This window comes from Pseudopodoces humilis, chromosome 1, assembly GCF_049639895.1.
Source record: "Pseudopodoces humilis isolate 2021_Gansu_Grassland_sample_001 chromosome 1, ASM4963989v1, whole genome shotgun sequence".
Taxonomy (NCBI): domain Eukaryota; kingdom Metazoa; phylum Chordata; class Aves; order Passeriformes; family Paridae; genus Pseudopodoces; species Pseudopodoces humilis.
In genome coordinates this window covers 127,623,860-127,644,918 of record NC_142200.1, presented here as the reverse complement: position 1 = coordinate 127,644,918, position 21,059 = coordinate 127,623,860, and the positions used below count along the sequence as shown (strand labels likewise).

At 43.7% G+C, this 21,059-nt stretch overlaps 1 protein-coding gene across 1 annotated transcript; it reads left to right on the top strand.

Annotated features, from left to right (window-relative positions):
* The first annotated feature begins 200 nt into the window (after window positions 1-200).
* Window positions 201-10,691, top strand: ASB4 (ankyrin repeat and SOCS box containing 4). The gene is made up of 5 exons (XM_005518813.3): window positions 201-479; window positions 3,878-4,177; window positions 6,332-6,822; window positions 8,439-8,552; window positions 9,167-10,691. The coding sequence occupies exons 1-5, from the start codon at window positions 266-268 to the stop codon at window positions 9,353-9,355; spliced, it is 1,308 nt and encodes a 435-aa protein (XP_005518870.1). The 5' UTR covers window positions 201-265; the 3' UTR covers window positions 9,356-10,691.
* Window positions 10,692-21,059: the final 10,368 nt, after the last annotated feature.

The window sequence follows — 21,059 nt, the reverse complement described above, 5'->3', positions numbered from 1 at the left end:
AAGCTTAATGTGTATGAAGCCCATGGAGATAACTCTTATTTTGTTTTAACTGCCAGTGTGTCTGTCCTCACTTTCATCAAAAGAGCGTGGTGATATCTAAGCGTGGCATTTCGATGCCCGAAATGCTCCTCATATAAATAGAACAAGCAGATCAGCATGACTGAGTGATAAAATTACCTTCTGGTCTTCAGAAACTTCAGCATGCAACTGTGCTGTAGGGACCTCAGTGTGCCCCTCTTCACAGCACAAACAGATACATTTGGAAATGGATTTGGAGGAGACATACAGAGAGGGAGAGAACACAGAGGGGAAAATTACTCGAGCTGCAGCTGCTAAGTTGGTGAAAAAAGCTTTCCTCGAAGCCCTGAAGTCCAATGCCTTTGAAACACTGGAAGAGCTCTTGAGCCAAAAGAAAATAGACGTGGACACAGTGTTTGAAGTGGAAGATGAAAACCTGATTCTGGCATCCTACAAACAAGGTAAATGTGGCAGCATTCACCAGACAGGAAGTAGAGGGGTTTCAGTGATTTTCAAGGAGCTGTGGCCTTTTATCTCTTCTGAAGCTGCAGCAGAAGCTGATCCACAGGCAGTACTGTCTCAGCAGGCTCACATGGCCAGGGCCACTGTAGCAGGGGAGCTTATCAGCTGTGTGGGCTTGGTGAAGGGCAGGCCAGAGCCCAGCCTGAGCCTCGGTGCTGCAGCTGCAGGAGACTCCAGGAAGAGGAGCCCTTTGCCATTTCCTCACAGAGAACTCGGGTGCAAATCCCAGAATAGACACGTGCAGGCTAAAAGGGGGAGTATACATTTCTTGCATTAATCCATTCACATATAAAGACTATTTAGAAACATAAAATATTCCCTGTCTTCTATTTTCAATGGAAGTAAAGTGGATTCTCCGTAGCTCAAGGGAACTAAGGAAATACTGTGGACCTTGGATGTTGCTGGATGGGAGAAGGTTTATTTGTACAAATGACAGAAAATGAGGATGTGCTAGTTTATCAAAACAGAAAAATAATCTGGAAAAAAACAACCAGAACAATCAACACAGCATCTGTTTTAGAGTGTAGAAAACCCAAACCATTTCCCAGCCAGACACTGAAAGAGCTTCCAAAACCTTACAACTTGAAGCAAAAAACCAAGTTTGCTCTTTGCTAAAATCCACGTACTTCATGACCTACTTGCCAACAGACTCTTCTTCTGTATTTAGAAAGCAGTAATGATCAGTCTCTGCCAGAAGTTAATCGTATGTGGAGATAAACACCTCCGAAAGCAGCAGCACAGCAAGTGCACTTTCTCTTCTGTGGCAAAAAGAAGGGACTATCTCACCTCTTCTCTTTTCCTGTGTTTACCCCTTCTTTAATGATTGGTTCCTGCTCTTTTGATTTCTTCAGGGTGGGGATGGTACAGTCATGATGTACTTCCCCCAGGGACAGTGTATGAACTAAGCTACACTGTGCTGAGTTTATCTTCTTTTGTCCTCAGCAGACTAAAATGCAATCTGATTGTGGTTTGAGACTACAAGATTAATGAAAAGATTATTAATCACAGATCAATTGACTGCAATCATTAACTACTCTATTTTGCAGAATTCTGTTTTCCAAAAAGTAGAGACAGAGGAAAATGTATCCTTATGGCCTAAATCATAGTATTGTATTAATTTTTTCTGAAAGGCGGGAAACACTTCTATCAACTTTTGTGTAAATTTTAATTTTGTTCTGATAGATAACTGTGAAATACGAGTATGAAAGGGGGATTTCCTTGAGGATGAAGGGGAGAGAAAAATTTACCACCCCACCATTCTGACAGTCTGAGCCTTGCCATAGCCCTTAGTGATGAAGTGGAAAAGAGATGTCAAGGGTGACAGAGTGACTTTTCGTCCTCTCTTACATAGAGGATGAGAGCTCTCAAAGATGCTGATGTTGCTTGCACCATGGGTTTTTTATGTTACTAACCAAAGAAACAAGTAAGCTGAATGAGGTTTCCCATGGGCCCCACATCTGCTTCCAGCTCAGCGTCTGTCCCTGTCCCTCTGAGCTCGGAGATGCCGACAGGTTTGGGCAGAGGATATGGGAGATTTTCCCAGGGAATGTCTGAGCACAACTCACCTGCAAGCAGCACAGGCAACAGAAATATATTGTGGACTCAGGCAGGAGAATTGTGGCTATAAAGAAGTGATAACCTGGCATTTAATATCACTTTCCTGCTGTTAATGTATAATTTATTGCTTATATCTGGCCATAAATGGGAAAGCCAGCCCTTTGTGGGATAAGCTGGAAGTGCCTCACAGCTCACCGGTAACAAGGGGGAACACTACACGTGCAGTTGGACAGGGAGGGGATTTAAGAAGCTTGCTCTGCTATATGCAGAGACTTTGGGATACAGCCCACCTTGTCTGTGCCTGGTTTGAGGGTTTATGATGAGAAGGTTGCCCTAACAGAGTTGCCAGTGTAAGCTGCACAGTCAGCAGGTTGAGTGTCCTCAGAGGAGGCTGTCACCCTGCTCGGGCATGCTGGGGCCTCAGGGCTGCTGCTCTTGCCATTTACAGTGTGGGTTCCTTGAGAACTGGGTTTGGCAGTCCCAAAAATTTGGTCCTAGAGTAGATGTCATGGTCTGCAGTTTCTTGCCCCTATCTGAAAATATACTTGTAATTTATCTAAGAGGGAAGAAGAATTTGAATCCATTTCTCCCTGCCACCAGCACTTTGTTTCCTTCCTGCTTGTACCTAATGAATACTGTAAAAACTGTATATATGTGACATTAGTGTTGAAAAACTGCATTAAACTAGAGACTAAAAAAAGAAGGTTTGAATTAATTTGACCTCTCTATATGTCTCTAATTTTTTTGTGTGTGTTTTCCACATGATAACAGATTTCAACCAGGCAATTGTCCAAGGAGAAATAGATAAATCAAACTCAGAGAATTTTATAGTCACATTCTAGCTAAGATGCAGGTACTATATATAAAAAAACATATTTAGACTTCTCTTGCCCTTCTGCACATCATTATGATGTTTTACTTTTCTCAAACAAGTGGTGATAGTAATCACTTCTGAGGCTGTGTCTGTGCAGTCATTAAGCATATAGTCCTGACTTGGGAACAAGTATTTATGTGTTATTTGGCCTTACACCTGTTTGTAAATAAACAAAAGAAAAAAATCATTGTGACGTTTTCTGAGAAAAATCCAAACGTTTTGCAGCCAAATTTCATGCTAAGGTGTCACTGCTTCTATTTGGCTCTTCAGCCTAACTTACATCAGCATCCAATCTCCTCACTCTGTGCTCCTCAGGGCAGTAGTTGGCAGGAGGTCCCTGACACAGCTGCAGCTGTATTGCCAAGGGTCATCTATGTGCAATGCATCCCTGGAGGTCTGAATCCAGCCCCTGACATGCAAGATCCTGCCATCTCCCACACAGAAACAGTAGGATGAGCTGTCTGTTGAGTCACTGTCCTAAGTAAATGCTGTTGTCTCATTCCAATGTCACCTTTGTTCAGCTATTGGCAGGCTGGAGATTCCACTTCCCCCATATTTTTTAGCTGGTGGCATTTCAAACTCTCTAAGCAATTTTTTTTTTGTTGTTGTTGTTTGTTGTTTTTCTTTTTTTGTTTAATCTATACCAGTCACAAAAAAGTCTAATAGCTTCTTTTGGAGTACATCTACATGGGAATTTTCTTCCCAAAAGGCAGGCTATTCAGCACACATAGTAACAGTGCTTAATGAAGTTATGCTTGAGAGAACTTTGTGTGCATTATGCTGGTGAAATTACAGTAAATTACATTAAAACTCCAACCCTTTCTTCCCCTTCAATTATTCTCAGTAGGTGAATAGTCCAAAGAAAAGTCTTTGCCAAGACTGGTAACATATTCTCACTTTGTACAGGGTACTGGCTTCCCAGCTACAAATTAAAAATATCTTGGGCAACTGGACTTCATCTAGCTGTCATGTATGGACATCTGGAGAGTCTTTTGGTCCTCCTCAATCACAAAGCTACAATCAACTGCCGGCCCAATGGAAAAGCTGCCATCCACATAGCCTGTGAAATGGCAAATGTTGAGTGTCTCAAGATCCTTTGCAACCACGGAGCTAAGCTGAACTGCTTTTCTATGAGCGGGCAGGCGCCCCTGCACTTCTGTACAACACGAACCTCCATGCCTTGTGCCCAGCAGCTGCTTTGGAGAGGTAAGGTAAAGCTCTGGAGCACCTCTCATGGCATGGACAAAGATGGTGGGCCTGGCCTGGCCTTTCTCTTAGGAGGCAACTTTTCAAAGTAGATGTCTATTTATCCCTTCCACCCACAGGTGACTCATGTCTTCATCTCAGACCCCTTGTCCTCATCACTTTGATCAGAGGAAATTCCTCCCATTCTGTTTCCTCACCTCATTTATATTTTCCATTCATTTGCCACTGGTCCTTACTCCAAGATTGTTTCCCATTTCAGTGCCTCCAGTCCACTGCCCAATCAGTCCATCAGCAGCAGAGCTCCTCTTAATCACAGAGTTTCTATTTCTCTTGGGGTTTTTTCTGTCTTATTCATCTAGGCTTACTGTTGAGCTATTTTCACATGAAAGGGTACCCCTCATCTTCTTTCTTGTTCAAATTTCCTGGACATAAGTAAATTTTTTCCAACCACTTGTTTTTTGAGATCTGGCCTTGAAAAATTTGATGCAGTTTTTCATATTGTCTTTTCATTTGTCATGGATGCAGCCAAGCTCATGCCTGGAGGAAAAAAAAGAGCATTATATAAGATTTTTGTTTTCCCAAAGTAAGGTACATGATGCTGCAGGTTGTCTGCAACAAATGAGGATATGAATAGATGCAATTCTTCCATAAACATATTTGTCACACACTATTTTCTGAACAGAAGGGTACTGACACAGGACACAGTAAGAGAAACACAGTTCAAGTCTTTAGTTACAGAGAGACTCCTCTGTTTATCACACTGTGCCATGGCAATACAAATGATTTTGGGTTGGTTTTGTTACATGTGTTGTTATTGAAAGCTTTCCCTGAGATTCAGAGCCCAAGTGCAAAGTCCATGCTCTGTGGGCAAGACAATCTGCAGTCATAAATGAATAACAACATTGCTTTTCTTCTGCTGGAAAGATACATATTATTTTGTTTGGTAGAAAGGAAAATAAATGCTGCCAGTTGTACCCTGCCCAGAGCAAACAGTCCTGTCAGCAGGAGTTGAATTTGCTAGCACAGAAAAGCTTAAAAGTCAAATGTACTCTTATGAAACACAGTATAGGATGAATGCAAGTGAAAGGATGTAATCTGCAGGCTTTCTCCACCCACCTGTCAAAAACAGCATAATAGTACTTTAAAAGCCACCCTTCCTCCCAAAGCACCCTTTAAACTCTGATTTCCATATGAGCTGAATGCTGATGCTCCAAATAGAATGGGAAAGGTCTGGAGCAAACCGTGCCGGGTGTGCACTTTCCCAGAGCAGCGCCCTGCAAGAGCTGAAGCCAGGGTGTCAGATAATGTCCCTGCCGCAGTTTCCGAGCTGCATCTCTCACCTGCCGTCCCCGCTCAGTGGTGTCCCTTGGGCTCCATCCAGGTCACTGCAGTTTATTCCCCTCTGGCTGGGGCGGCAGGGCAAGCCGTGCTGATCCCACGTTTGGTTACCACTCCAAACTTGGATTGCCTTGGTGCCGCCTCAGGGACATGGAACACGACTAACACCCAGCAGGGCTTAGCAGCATTAGCAGCCGGGTTTTGCAGCCCGGAGGCGGCTCGGAGCCCGCTGTCCCCGCCGTGCAGGCTCGCCGCTCGGCAGATGGTGCTCTTGCTCCAGCTGCGGGACCCGCTCCGCAGCGCTTTGGAACCGGCATCCCGACCCTCCACCGGGGACCCTGGCAATGCTTCTTTAATATATGGTATCTTTAATACCCCGGATCTGATATGAAATGTCCTTTCATCCAGGCTCGCCTTAACGAGGTGCTGCAGAGAGTGTTTTCAGGGTACAGAGCGGAGCAGGGCTGCTCTCTGGAGCAGGAGTAATGCTCTCCTTTCTCCACCAGTTCTCAATTTATAGGAAAAGGCATTTTACACGGAAATCTGGGCTTGCATGCTGCTCTGAAATAGAATGATCAGATAAGGTCTTCCAGCTTGGGGCCAGCATACCACATCTGAAGCTGGATCCAAGAACCTTGAGTTTCTAAGCGTTTCCCTGGAGACTTAACTAATGCAGGATCCATGCTGTTTGCATTTACACATCTTTCATGCCAGCTGCCCACCCTGACCTTTTCCTTGGGAAGAAGGGCCCATACAGAGAGATGGCCAAACAAGTGTTTCATTGCCATCATTTCCCCCATCATCTTTCTTTGGCAGGAGCAAATGTGAACATAAGAACAAACAACAAAGATGAGGAGACTCCTCTGCACGTCGTTGCACGTTTGGGTGTCCCAGAGCTTGTGGCCTTTTACGTGGAACAGGGAGCACAGGTGGATGCTCTCAATGCCTACATGGAGACTCCCCTGGCCTGTGCAGCCTACTGGGCCCTCCACTATAAAGATCAGATATACAGCCAGGATCACCACCTCATCTGTCGGATGCTCCTAGACTATAAAGCTGAAGTGAATGCTCGTGATGAGGATTTCAAATCACCACTCCACAAAGCTGCCTGGAACTGTGATCACGTCCTGCTGCATATGCTGCTGGAGGCAGGAGCAGAAGCAAACATCATGGATGTCAATGGCTGTGCACCCCTACAGTACATCATAAAAGTGACATCTGTGCGGCCAGCTGCTCAGCCAGACATCTGCTACCAGCTGCTACTGAATCATGGAGCAGCTAGGATATACCCTCTGCAGTTCCATAAGGTTGTCTTCGTACAGTAGGGGTATGGAGAGAGGTGGTGTCTTGAACAGGAATGGGATGAGAGATCCAAACCTCAGGATTTAGTGCTATCTGAATTTGCAGGAGTCCTGTCAGTGTGGGCCCAGAATACCTAAAACATTGTGAGATGACCTGCTGTAAGAGTGGTATCACTTAACTGCAGTGAAATTACAGTTGCCTGTACCAGAAACCAGACACACATCTAATTTTTGCTCTTAACCAACCTGAAATGCCAAACTCTAAACGCTGGTTGAAGCCTAGTTTTTCAGAGCAGATTCACTTTCCCATTTCAGAAAACTCACATCCCTTTGTCAAACCAATGGCTTCATACAGGTTTAACTGAGTTATATGAAATGCATATTTCGTGGTCTCCACCAAGGATTAGCAATGAGACCACTTGATTCAGTTTGTCACATCTGACATTTTAAAATCTACTCAAATCTATTCAAAATGAAATGCTTCTCAATAAAGTTTTGGATTATTCCCAGGAAATTTGAGAATTAAGGAGAGGTGCTGGGCCTGGGCTCATAGCTGATGACAAAAAAAAAAAAATTAAAGAAAAAAAAAAAAAGAAAAAAGTATTGCAGGATCCATCCTAAAAAGTTTTTAAACACCTGCAAAGCCCATGACACTGACAGGAGTACCTAAGAGTCCTGTTATATCAGAGTACTAACTAAGCTTGCTGAAGTCAGAACCTATTCTCTCTCATCTCAGTACCCTAAGCAACAGTGTACAGTTCCCCAACTGTATATGTAAATTTTAACAAGCCAAGCAACCAGAAGCCTTTGAATAAAATGCCAAATTTTTTTTTTAATTGTGCCTTCCTGAGCCCAGGATGAGCAGGTTCTGTCTGTAGCAGAACAATGCTTAGTCTCCTAGAGGGTATTTGAGAGCAATGTCTGAAATCTCCTCTTCCTGCATCCTATTGCATGAAGTGAGTCTCTCTTCCAAACTATCATTTGCCCATCTGTAAAAATGTAGGTTATTTATCCCAGAGGGATGTTCTGCAGTTTTGTTTGTGAAACCTGGAGACTGCATGGGACAAAACTGGGTGAATGCAATGTTATCCCCTGCATATGAGTGACAATAGACTGGGGTTTTTTTCCTGTTGAGCTAAAATCACTGGGAAAAACAGTTGTGTCAGGTGCCTTGTGTGGCTTGAAAGCCTTACTTCTGAACTGTTTCTTCTGGTCATATTTTAATTTTTTTCTTTAACTATGCATTTTTGATTCATATGATGGGGTTTTTCTGTGTTCATGAGCTGCATGTGCTGAAGCAAGAATTTTTGTGCATGGCTTTGCCTGGTGTTGAGTCACTCAACCCAGCTATGAACAAGATCTGGGTGATAAAGCCCACCCCATCTAGACAGCTGTGGAGATCTAAGGTAGCATTTCTGTATGGTCTTAAACTGTGGATGAGCCTGGAGTTCCTTACTGTGCTTGCAGTAAGGTGTGGAGGGGCCCTGTGTCTTTTGCATCTCCAACTTTATCCTCTCACAATTGTTTGGCTGTGTCTCAGTTTGCCGTTGTGCAGTGCCAAGCACCCAGGCTAGCCCCAGCTCCCTGGTGGTACTCATGGTCTCCATGCATCCTGCCTGCAGGTGCTACAAGCTTGTCATTCCCACCCCAGAGCTGTGGAGGTGGTTGTCAACTCCTATGAACACATCAAATCGACATCTAAGTGGAAAGCAGCCATACCTGAGGATGTCTTGGAGGTAAGCTCTCAATGAGTTACAACTGAGTAAAATCCAGGCTTATTATTTGTATAACCCATACCAAACCACAAGAAAGAAAGAACAGTTTTGAAAGAGAAGAACATTTCAGAGGATGGGGGCTTTCCCTCTTAATATCTCTCATTTGACAAAAGCATATCACTCACTGAAAAAAAGATGCATTTTTGATATTTTAATTGCAACATTATCCTTTGGAGCACCCTCTGTGAGTGCTACAGCAGGAACTCAGCTGTCCCTCTAGTCAGCCAGTGAAAAGATTCTGGCTGTGACTGTTGTTTCTTCAGATTTGTCAATATGTATATCTATATTTTTTTTCAAGTCAGCAAATATTTTTAAGGTGCCATATTAGAAAGGTATTACTATGTACATCTAAGTTCTGTTTCATGGATCAGACTTCTGTGAACAGGATGAGTTAGCTGCAAATGCAAGGGAGAATTTAAATGAAAAGTAAGAGATTAAAGAGGAAAAAATGTGGTCAAAAGGCAAAACTGTGGGACAAACTATATGCTTTGACATAATTATACCTTTAATTCAAAAATCCTTACTCCAAATATTCTGGCTGCCCTAAAACACACTTGTGGTTGTTTTTTTTACAGCGGCACCAGGATTTCTATGACTCTTTGTTCACTGTGTGCAGCAATTCACCACGGTCACTGATGCACTTATGCAGATGTGCAATTCGGGCAATATTATCAGAAAGGTGCCATCGACAAGTCCCCTTGCTGTCCATTCCTCTGTCCATGAAGAAGTACTTGCTGCTGGAACCAGAAGGAATCATCTACTGAGCTGCCACAGAGCAGGCGCTGGCATCTTCTTTCCCGGATCCATGTGCCTCTGTGGGGTGCCAGAGATCCAGGCACAGCCCTGACACAGCCCTGGGTGTGTGTCCATTTGCTGGCAGCCTGCAAGCTGGGCTGGCATTTACTGGCTCTCCATGGAGCTGCTCTCTTTCCCTACACTGAGAAATCACAGCTGCAGGCTGCAGTTTGTGCTGGGGAGGCAGAGCTGGAAAAGCCCCCGCTCCAAACACACCAAGGACACACACTGCTTTGTTCAGCCTGGCTTAAACAATGCTGCTGCTTCCGTCAGTACTTATACCTCTGCCTGCTAGATAGCATTAGATTAAATCTGAGCAACCTTTCATATTGTTTCACTATGATTTTCTTCAGCTGTCCTTTTTGGAGTAAAAGAAAGGATACTGTCAAAAAATAAGCCACAGAATTGCTTTCCCAGAATGAAACAGGCAAACCGCTTTGGATTGTGACCACAGACAGGCCTTCATTAGTTTCTGCCTTTTCCTGTGCACTAACATTCAATGCTAATTCACTGTTCACTACCTGTCTGTATCTTATAAAGCTTTGTCATAATTATCCTTTTTAATTGTAAGAATTTTTTTCCTTTATCAACCATGTTATGTAAACATGATAGAAACATGCAGCCCTGAATTTTTTTTTTGTATGTTGCTACACAAATCCAGGTAGCTTTTAGTACATACTGTCCCTGTTTGCACTCTCACTATGACCAATGATAAATTAACATCCCTGTGTCAAGAAAGGCAGTGTTAAAAAACCTGCAAAGCTGTTCTTGTACTCATCCCTAATATCTCTCAGAATGATGCTGGATGTGATCTGGGAAGCATATGACCCTTCTCTTCACTCAATATAAAATGAACCTTACCTGGTAGCATGGACACCTCATTTTTGGAAGCTAGGTGCAGGTGAGAGGCTGATGCAACCCATCTGGGCTGTTCCATTTTTTAGGTCCTGACAATTCTGGGCTCTGTGAAAGGAGAGGTAAGTCAGGCCCACCACTGGGAGCCAGTAACTCCTGACTTCTCATTGCATCTCTGACTATGAAGATGTCAGTCCCTGTTGTTACTATTATCTCTTTGCAAGACAGCCCACAGCATGCTAGGCTCTTCCCAGACAAACCAGAGCATCCAAGCTGTTCAAGCGTCTCTGTGTCTCACAAAGTGGCAACAGCAGCATTTGCAGGAATGTGCAGACTTAGTGTTACAAATCACTTTCCTTTCCTTTCAGTTTTCATTAATTAAAGCTTGTACACTTTCCTTTCCTTTCAGTTTTCATTAATTAAAGCTTGTACACTGTGTACAAGAATCCAGTTCATGGGTCTGTTTATGTTTAACTGGACAGCAATGAAGATTGCTGTTTAACAGTTTCCCATTCCAATAAGGAATTTCAAAGTGAATGCAGATCATGAGTAAATGCTTTCTTATGTGAATAAAGTTGTAATATAAGTCGCTGTACTTCACTAAGCCAGTGAGAGATTTCTGTACAGCTGCAGAGATGTCTCTATTGGAGATACCACAACAATTTACTGGGGAGAACAATCATTATCAGAGACAGACAAATCAGCATCAGAGACAGACAAATCTGCTTAAGACACCTCCCTATCAATGGGATCCACTGGATTCTGCACTGCAGAAAAAAAGTGAATTTGGAAGGATGAAAAAGCATAGGTTATCTAAACCCATTGCTTTTGTAGGTGATGCATCTCTGTAAGTCAGGCATGAGGAAGAGGATTTGACAGCTGGTCAAGGCAAGAAAATTTGTTGGTTTCTGAACAGCCTGACAATGGGGCATGCTGGGCAGTCCAGAAGAGACAGATGTAGGGTAGCTGATATTATTGCAAACACTTCCCCACACTGGCTCCTTCTGAAAGCGAAATTCTGCATCTGGAAAAGGGAGGTTTAAGGCAGAACAATAGCAGTGTTTTCTGACCTGTTGTAGCCAGGACTCTCTTGCTGAGAGAGAAGAATAAATGCTGTCACCAATGTTCCTAAATTCCCTCTGATCCTCTCCCTCGGCAGTGAACATGCTTAATTTTTATTCTGTGGGCACCCAGGCTCGCTTCCAAGTTTTGTACCAAGCAGGTGCCAGATTATAGCCATTGTGGTATCTGACAGGGAGCACAGTGGGATCAGGCTGATTATAGTCATAGGAATTTGCAGGCTGTTAAAAACACTAGAGAACATCACTATCACAGAAAAAAAAAGACCTGATTGATGCACTTTAATTGCTTCTGTTGTTGAAGCTAGAAACCAAGAGTAAGCAAGCCTTAATATTTGTTCCTTTTTAGCACTTTTTTCCTTTGTTACTGTTCTCTTTTCCCACACACTGGATGGAGTTGCTCATGTGAGGCGTGGAAGTACCTGAAAATAAGATCATCAGTTATTAAATTCATGGGATGCACAAAGGAGGGGCAGAGGAAGGATCTCTTTCTTGTGGTGGCCAGTTCTAGGACCAAAGGGAATGACCTGAAGTCTCAGGGAAATTTAAGCTAGATATCAGAAAAACTTTCTTCACCCAGAGGCTGGTTGGGCGGTGTTACAGGCTCCCCAGGGAAGTGTCACAGCACCAAGCCTGACAGGGTTCAAGAAGTGTTTGGACAATGCCCTCAGGCTCTTGTCGTGATTCTTGGAAACAGTCTAATGCAGGGACAGAGTTGGACTCAGCAGTCCTTGTGGGTCCCTTCCAACTCAGCATATTCTGTGATTCTGTGACTCTGTGGGATATCTTGAAATTTCACACTGTCATATAATTCCTGATCATGCTTTTTGTATTTTCAAAGCCATATCTGACTGCATGACTCCACCTGGAGGAGAAACCTCTACACCACAAGTTTGAGCACAGTCATGACCTAAAATGACAGAAAATTGTTTTCAGGGTTGTTTGGTGCTCTCTGTGAAATAAGTTTCTTTTTGCCTTTTGGCTTCTTAGTAGAGATGTAGACATATTTGAAACATTTCCACTGCATCCCATGGCCTGTTAGAATATTTAAAGCACAGATGGGCACAAAGAATGAACGATCTTTTCCCATTCCTATTGGCAGCCCTTTCCCAGAGCTCCCTTTATGACTTCTCAATGGATAACAGTGGGATTCTAGGTTTTGGTCTTCGTGCTTTTTAGAAGCTGTAATTAAAGAGACAATATAAATATATAAATATATATATATTTATATAATATATATAAAGTTGTATATAAAGAGATTTGTTCTTCAGCCGAATGTGTTGTGGACAAAAGAAGTTACCCATTCTATGACCATAGGGACACTCTGCATGTATTTGGGAACCAATGCAGCTGTTCATGGAAATATGGGCATCCTCTTTCTAAAGTGCTCTTGCAAAGATTTAAAACTTAGCCCCTGATGTCTGCCAGCTTGACTCAAAACTCCAATAATTTATTCGTGGAGAGTCTGTAGGTGAAACTGAAGTCTAACAGTGTTCAGGACTGTATTTCCCTGCACAAGCTTAAAAAGTCAGTTCATACTTGGTCAGCTTTTAGATACTAGGACAAGGAACCTAAAAGAGCCTGGATGGTTTATCTCTCCATCATTGCTGCCTGTCCTGGTGGTATAATGCCCATAAGTGTTTTGGCATCAATGACATTTTATTTATTCAAAATCACTCACCATCTTTAAAAGAAAAAATTCTCATTTTTCTATGCAGCAATATCTTACAGCCTATATACCAGTTTTGACAGAATCAAGTTAACTGCTGTGATCATGAATTTATAGAAATCTCCCAGGCTGAGCAAGACTGACTATTTTTGTAAAATGTCAGGAATACAAATATTAGGCAGCAGGGGAAAAGGTCTGGTCTGCCATGAAAGGTGGCAGCTTTACTTTTAGCTGCAAGCACTGCTGGATCAATTAAAATGATCACAGGGGCTCAGCTCATTCATATTTAAGGAACATCCTTTGAAAAACCACTAATGCTTCTGGCAGCAGATTTTGCTCATGGGACAAATACCTTTAAATTAAACATACAAGAGTTCAGTCTTTGAGATTGAAGGGAAGATTGAAACAGTCTGGGGTGGTCTGTGCTATTATACATCTTTATTAAATTCCCAGAGGACAAAGAGGCATGCCAGGTTTTCAGTGCTGGAAGGCTTGCAGGGCTCTTGAAGGGCTGCTGTTGTTTTTCTGAAACACTTCAAGATACACATGGCTCAAACACGGCAATATTTCCATTTACTTTCAGGATATGTCAACAGAATTTCCCTGTAATCCCTAAGGTTTGCTCTTCTACTAAATGACAGTGCAGAACATAGTTTTAGCAGAGGTGCCAAAGCCTAGCCAGTGTCTAACATCTTAACCTCCCCAAGAGTTATATTAAAGCAGTGGAAAGATCTGCCAGAGCCTATCTTTGTAGAAAGGCAGTGACCTCTGGCACAGCAGATGAGTGGGTCAGAAAAAAATGCTATATGCAGCAACTGTCAGATGAAATCTGTTGGCTGCTCAGAAATTTGTTTCTGACTCTTTCTCCAAATACATCTTAAGCTTCACAGGACACGAAGTGCAGAAGTGACAATGGATTTTTTTTTTTAAACATGTAGCAGTGTGTTGCCCTTCACCTTTCAGAGGCACCCTATGGAGCGCTCCTAAATTACAAAAGAGGGGACAGAATTGTGAGCCTTATAAATATATGGCCATTGGTTCATACAGTGTGAAAACACAGGTGTTGCTGAAGGGCAGGGCAGTGCCTGAGCTGGCTACGAGCACAGAGCATGCTGGAAAGTGCAGGCAGCAGAGTGACATCATTGCAGTCAGGGAAAAGCCATAACATTCATGCAGAGTAAAACTGGCCCAAAAGACCCAGTGGCAACAGAGCCCACTGAATTACACCTACATCCCAAAGGCTGAGCCCACCCCCAGGTGAGTCTATCCTGCTGTTCCCAAGTTCCATGCTGGGGAGAGGTGCATGGCTGTCCTGAACTCAAGGGCACACTGTCAGCCTGTATCCATGGTGAGCACATTTTGTGGTGGCAGGAGCTCTGAACTATATCTTGCCAGAAATTTGGACTTCAGTTTGCCATATGGGTCCATTTCTTCCACAGCCCTGTCCTTCCCTTCATCATTAACCCACAGAATTTCACTGAATTCTTTCCTTCTCTTCTCCTTTGTGGCTATATAGCCTCTGGCACATGACATAGGGCCTGACCCCCCTCCAACTCTTTCACTACACCCTTTTCTATCAAGGGCAGCAGAGCCACTACCCCTCTACACCCCTGTGGTTCTGTAGGTTTGTGCCATCCTCCACCACGTCTGGATTTCCTAACCTACAGCAATTTACTCATTTACTCAGTCTGCTGGAACAAAATCTTCTCTCAAATACCCCTCATCCCTATGGTGGGTGGATGAAACCCAAATGCTGGATGGATTTTGTGGGGTAGTCAGGGGGCTTTGCCTTGCTGAGCACCAGCTGAGTTGAGCTGAGCTCACACATTTCACCTGTCAGCATAGCAGGAGGTTTCTACCCTGTAATCAGAAACATGGCAGACTCCTTGTTCTGCCAGCTTTCCAAGAAATCAAATTCTGCATCCTCCAGTGGTATGGGAAGCAATACAAACCAGTGACCTTGGCTTCTAATGACACCAGGGTGCTCTAAAGACCTGAAGTCTATCAGCAAAGCCTCTGTTCACAAAGCCATTTATCTCTGGCAGCTTCTTTGTGTGCCTCTGGAGCAGTGGTTGCACCCTTCCTGGCAGAGACAGTTCAGCCTGGTGGATGGAAACGAGCAGATGTGGCAGACCTGTGCAGAGAGGAGATCAGTCTGTCCACATGATGTGTGTGTGGTGGGGAAAAGAACTGAGAGAGAAAGGGGAGAACCGGCATTAGAATTAGAACTGATATTGTAGATTTTGATATGGTGAATACTGAGTGTCTCAATAAACCTGGGAGAGTTGCTATGCACATTTGGAGGTGAAGTTCAACAGCAAATTAGAAAAACAAAAAAAGAAATCTAATGTTAAATTAGAGGATTAAACATTGTTTACTTAACAATGCGAATCTGCATTTTGAGGGCTGTGAACTATGACTTGTGGTACTTGAAGCTGACAGTGTTATTATGAACACAAGACTCCATCTGGTCACAATGTTCCTGTGTGCTCTTCCCCCTCAGGCACACCCAGGGGCCTGTTCCTGGTACCCAGGGCTCACAGGACTGCAGCCCCTCTGTGCAGAGCAGCTTTCCACTGCAGTGACTGCAAGTTCAAGGCAAACCCAAACGTTTTCTCCATCACTTTGGGGCAAACAGCTGCACACACAGCGCTATCCCTAGCTGGCACTAGCAAGGCTGGATGGAGGCATCCAGGAGACCCTGACACAGCCTGTGGAGAGCTGAATGCTGGAGGTCTCCGAAACTCAGCTCTCTCCTGCTTTAATTTCCAGCTGATGGAAACTCCACTAAGTACTTCACATGCTGTGCTACAGCTGTCATGGTCCCCTCTTGCAGGGCACCCTACACAGCACCTCCGTGCTTTAGGGACGTACTTGAGTTACACACTTGGTGTCCCTTTAAGCCTTTGACAGGGGGTGCGTCCTGTCTGTGGAAGATCAAGGAGGAGGACTCCGTTTTCAGTCTGGCTGTGCTGTGAGTGTGGAAGGATTTGATATCAAATGGCATTGAGTTCTGCCCAGTTGCTGGAGCTCACTTGAGCACAGGGAGAGCTGTCATTTCCGACACAGAGCAGGGAGAGGGGCAGAGAGTCAGCCCTGTCTGCTCTTCACTTCAGGTGACTTGGGTGCATTGGTGAGGTAGTGGCTAAGTGACTTTGGGCAGGCATGAGCCAACTGCATGCAGCACCTGAAACAGACTTAGATGTGGGCTTGGACTTTGACACAGCTCCTTCCAGCAGCCTGGAAGAGGAGAGAGAGCAGTGGCATGACCAGTCTGGGTGGTTCTTGCTGACTCAACATAAACATGTTTTGAAGCTTCCAGTGCAGTCAGCAGAGAACACACTGTCCCCATGGGTTTCCTGCCCCTGGCTCAGGAGGCTGCCAGAACAGTGCCCAGAGGCACCACTGCTTCCTGTGCCTCCAGTCCCAGCTGGAGCAGGCTGTGCTGGATATGCAGCCAGGGTTTGTCCTCATAAGAAAAAAAAAAAGAGAGAAAATAAAAGGATGGAAAGCTGTAAGCAGAACAAAAGATCCAGCAGCTAGCAGCAGACAACAGCCATGTGTTTCCTGCAGGGTATTTTTAAGGTTTATAATTGTTCACTTCTTATTTACAGTGCTGTTTTGTTTCCTTTTATCTAGCACTAGCTACCAGCCTGCCCTCTGCTTAAACCAAGCTATTCAAGCCCAAGTGTCTGGAGCTCCACTAACTATGGGAGGCAAGCTTCGCTTTTTTAGGTGTCTGGCCCCAAACAGCTGGAATAATCTTCCAGGCATATTGAAGCAGGCCCTCATATTGTCTGGGGTTTAGACACTCTTAATCCTTTTTTAAAAAAGCCTCAGCCTTTATCTCAGTAGGGCTCTTGGTGGCTGGGGATGCAAGGACAAAGTGCCCACTTTGTGGAACAGGGACACACACATACCTCAGACACAATGGGGTCTCTGCACACAGACTTCTGCAGCATGTATTGGGGCTTTTGGTCTTGCCTGGCTTGAACAGAAAGGCTGAGAGCTGACTTCCCTCTGCTCAGGGGTGTTTGGATCTCAAGCTTCCAGTGTAAAGGCTGTAGTGCATTAAGTAAGGAGGATGAGCTGAAGCAAGAGCTGTCAGCCAGTTCAGGGCATTTATTTGCCATATGTGCATACACACATTTCTGTTCAACATTATCTTGAAGGTCTAAATGTCAGTCATACACTTCTCTTCCTCTCCTAGGTATGGCTCTTGATTTTAAATTCCTCCTGCACAATGAGTGCCATCTAGCTGATCTCATGGCAGGTAACAGAGTGAGACCAACCTCTTGTCTGGTCTTGCATTCTGAAGGACTTAAAAATTAGTTTGCTTGCTGTTTTCTAGAGACCTTTAGGGGTGTATGTATCTCTTCTATATATCAGCAGCTCAAACCATTTTGGCTTTGTCCACCAGTCACTGGTATCAGCAGGAAGCTTGTCAGATTTCAGTGGACATGGTGTAAAATCTAAAGGTGAGTTATTACTACTCTAATATCTATCATGTTTTTTAATATGTTGATCCCACTATATAACACTCTTTTATTGATTGAAAAAGAGTTTTCATAGGTTAGAAACATCACAGAAAAGAACAGGAAATTTGATCAGCAGTTCTCAGACATGTTTATGGACAACCCATTGGTCCATCATCTATATTCTGTATTCCACACTCACACACTATTAAAATAAGATCAACTGAATAACTGATTCTGAATCTATTATTAAAAAAATACCTCCTTAAGTGAAAGTTTATCATAATTTATACTGTTATTCTCCTAGAAGTGTTAACATTATTTTAAACCCCTAAACTTTCCAGTGTAAATATACTTCAAAGAAATTAAGAAAAATATTTATTTTACTCCTTCATTGTCAACAGCTTTGATGGAATCTTCTTCTTATGACAAGAAACTGGCCTCTTCTGAAACAGCCCCCTGATAAGGGTAGACCTTTCCCCTCCAAAAACTCTCATTTCCTAAGGCAGTAGATATGTTTACTCCTAAGAACAACTGGGAGGATCCCCAGTTGTTCTCTAATTTGTTTGACTACTATAGTTCAGATTTAAAGTCAAGACGAATCTTCTCCCTTATGATCAATACTCAGAGGTGAGGAATATCATTCTGCTGCAAAGGAAAAGGCAAGAACAATCCATTGGAGACGGATTTGTAACATAATTACCAGGGTCTGTCTGCATCAATTTATGGCACTCCAGTGAACAATTTTGCCATTGTTTCAGCTGTTCTTACACAGATGTTGCCATTCAAAAGACGGAAGCCTGGGAATATGCAGAAGGCATTACAATTTTTTTTTTTTTTTTCCTCATGCCAACTGACCATCCAGTGGCCTTGAAAAATCATCAAAAGCTTTTGGAAGTGTGACATGTCTCCAAAGGACTGTTCCCATCCTTTGGCTACAGAAAATAGCTCAGAGCATGCAGAGCCAGGCATCAGTAGCAGGAGTATGAAGAACACAGGAACAAGAGGGCAAGGCCATGGAGGAGAAGCACATTAGTAAATTTGTACCAGCAGAAGACTTCTGCACATCTCCATTGATAACATGAATAATGAAAACTTCAGGCACCCCTGGCCAGAGCTTGAAAATGAAGCTTTCTTCATTGTGCATTTATGTAAAACCTGAGGCAAAGCTGATTAGAAGCAAGGGAAAGTTGTGAGATCAGAAGGTTTTATAACAGGTCCTAAGTAAGCAGAAACAAATGCTTCTGTGTCAACACAAACAGTTTTATGCCTGAGCAAACAGCTTCCTGGGGTCTGTGAGGCAATGACACAAACCAGGTAACACTGAAAGTAGTCCAAACTATCTGATCCACCCCTGTGGGAAGGTTGAATTCCACCTGTAATGCCCTTTGTAAGCAGGGGAGTGACTCTGGGTCACCAATAGTCTTTGCAGTGCATGTTACTGACTGCTGCATGCCACAGTGATTGGAGGAGATGACAAGTACCCTGGCAGGTATTTAAACCTGTTTTCTAGTTAATTTGTTAAAAATCAACCCAGAGCGTTGTGTGCAGTAAAGCTGCTAGGAAGAGAAAACCACTCTAAGGAATAAACACTGCAAAAAAGATCTTTCAGTGATTTCTCAGTATACCACATGGCATTTAACAGTCAGCATCAGCTACAGCTAGTTCCCAAGTTTCTGTGAAAGGTCTGCTCAGCAACTGGTATTTAGTTGTCCCAGGAGTAGTGAGCATGGCTCAGAGCTGTCTGGCAGCACTGCTGCCCTGTGGGGTGCAGAGTGATGCTGGCTCTTCCAATCATGTGGCCCTGGGACCAGTCCCAAACTCAGACATCAGCAATGTCAGTGATCAGAGGCAGCTCCAGGCTGACACAGTTTGTGCCAGCAGCCAGCTCATCTGTAGTGATCCCATTGGCATTTGCTGCAGAATAAATATTGTCTGGGATTTTCCATTATATACCCACCCTTGCCAGCAGTGACACAGCAGCGATATAATTTTGAGCTCTGTATTTCCAGTTTTCCACAACCACGCAGAAGTAGTAAGAGAACTTGAGTCATTTACCTAAACATAAATATTCACTGATATTTTAGAAAGCCAGAATTGTCCATACAAGGTATTTGCATGGGACTGGCAGGCATGACAAAGGACTTGTGGAAGACCTCTGTCTTCCAGAGTAACAGATGAGAGACAGGAAGAGTACTCCAGCCTTCCTCATATAGGACTGGGTGTCTATTTTTAGGTAACTGAATGAGCTGGGAGCCAGCTCACAGCTGAAGCCATCTAAATACAGGTGCCTAGAGGTGCCCCCGTGTCTAGGATCCCATTACAGTCAGTTGAACTCTGCCACTGGAGACAGGATTGCTATTCAGGCACCAGAGTTTGTTTCAGAAGAAGCTTTCTGGAGTCCTCTGGATACACTGACCCTGGTCATGGCAGGCAGCTGAGATATCCAACTCACACCTCAGCTCACACGCAGAGACAGGTACACAGTGTCATGATAAGGTGTCGTACTTGGTGTGCCGAATCCTGTGCCAAGGTTCTCATCTTTCAGGCCCAGTCCAGTGATGTGACAGTGTACAGAAAGCCCAACCTAGATCGGCAATGAAAACAAGTGTCTTTTTTTTTTTTACTTTCTTTTCTTCTTTGAGCCTTACAGATCAGGTTGTATTACATTGATGTAACTTAAAGCATGCCTGTTCTAAACTAGAGACTCTCTGTCACATTCCATGTGACAATGTTCAGCAGCTCAAAATAGTGGGATTGGTGGTCACTCCTCTTGCTGTGTTTCCTGCATCACAGTTCTATCTGGATTTTCAATTGGACATGACTCCTAGGAAGGGGGTGAGACTCATTGCTCCAGGCTGTGCCCCTCACACAGCAGGAAATCAGACAGATGCTTTCCTTTCTTTCCTCTTCCTGTTAGGAACTGCAAAGCAAGAGTGACACAGGGAAATTGTGCTAACTCTACATGGGCCAATTTGTTGCACTCTGCTTTGATTTTTTTTCATAGGTGCAGAAGGAATATTGAGGAGAGTTGATGAGGAGCAGCTCGTGATACTCCATACATATTTTTCAGTTTATATAAAAATCTTACATTATTAAGAGCCCTCAGGATATTCTGAAGACCCAGGACTTCAGCTGTGTTCCAGCTACTTGCTTTGACACCCAACATTTGAGATTGCAGGGAACAATTAAGACTGCCCATGGGTATTTCTGCCCTTTCTTCCCTGTGAGGTGAGCGGAGAGAAGCAGGACTGACTGAAGCTGCCTACCAGTGTGTCCTTTCTCTTTGCTGACCGTGAGGAGTAGCAGCATGTAGCCAAATACTGAGTCAGTCACTCTGTCTTGAACGTGTATGACACCACAGATGTGTAAAGCCACCTCAGGGCCTGTAATACAGGGTGAGGACAAAGGCATTTAAAATTGTGTTGTCAGTTCTTGGGAAATACAAATGCAAAGATGTTAATGCAGAAGTGTGCCCCTTGTTCCTCACCATCCCCACCCCCAAAAATTAGCTGAGATGAGGGATCATAAACTGCCATGTTCTACCTCTCATTTTGCCAAAACTACTAAAGAACTTAAGGGCAGAAAATTCTTA

Coding starts and splice junctions, on each gene's coding strand:
- ASB4 (XM_005518813.3), top strand. CDS start 266: ATGGATTTGGAGGAGACATACAGAGAGGGAGAGAACACAGAGGGGAAA. Junction 480..3,877: donor TCTGGCATCCTACAAACAAG/GTAAATGTGGCA, acceptor CACTTTGTACAG/GGTACTGGCTTCCCAGCTAC. Junction 6,823..8,438: donor ACCCTCTGCAGTTCCATAAG/GTTGTCTTCGTA, acceptor TCCTGCCTGCAG/GTGCTACAAGCTTGTCATTC.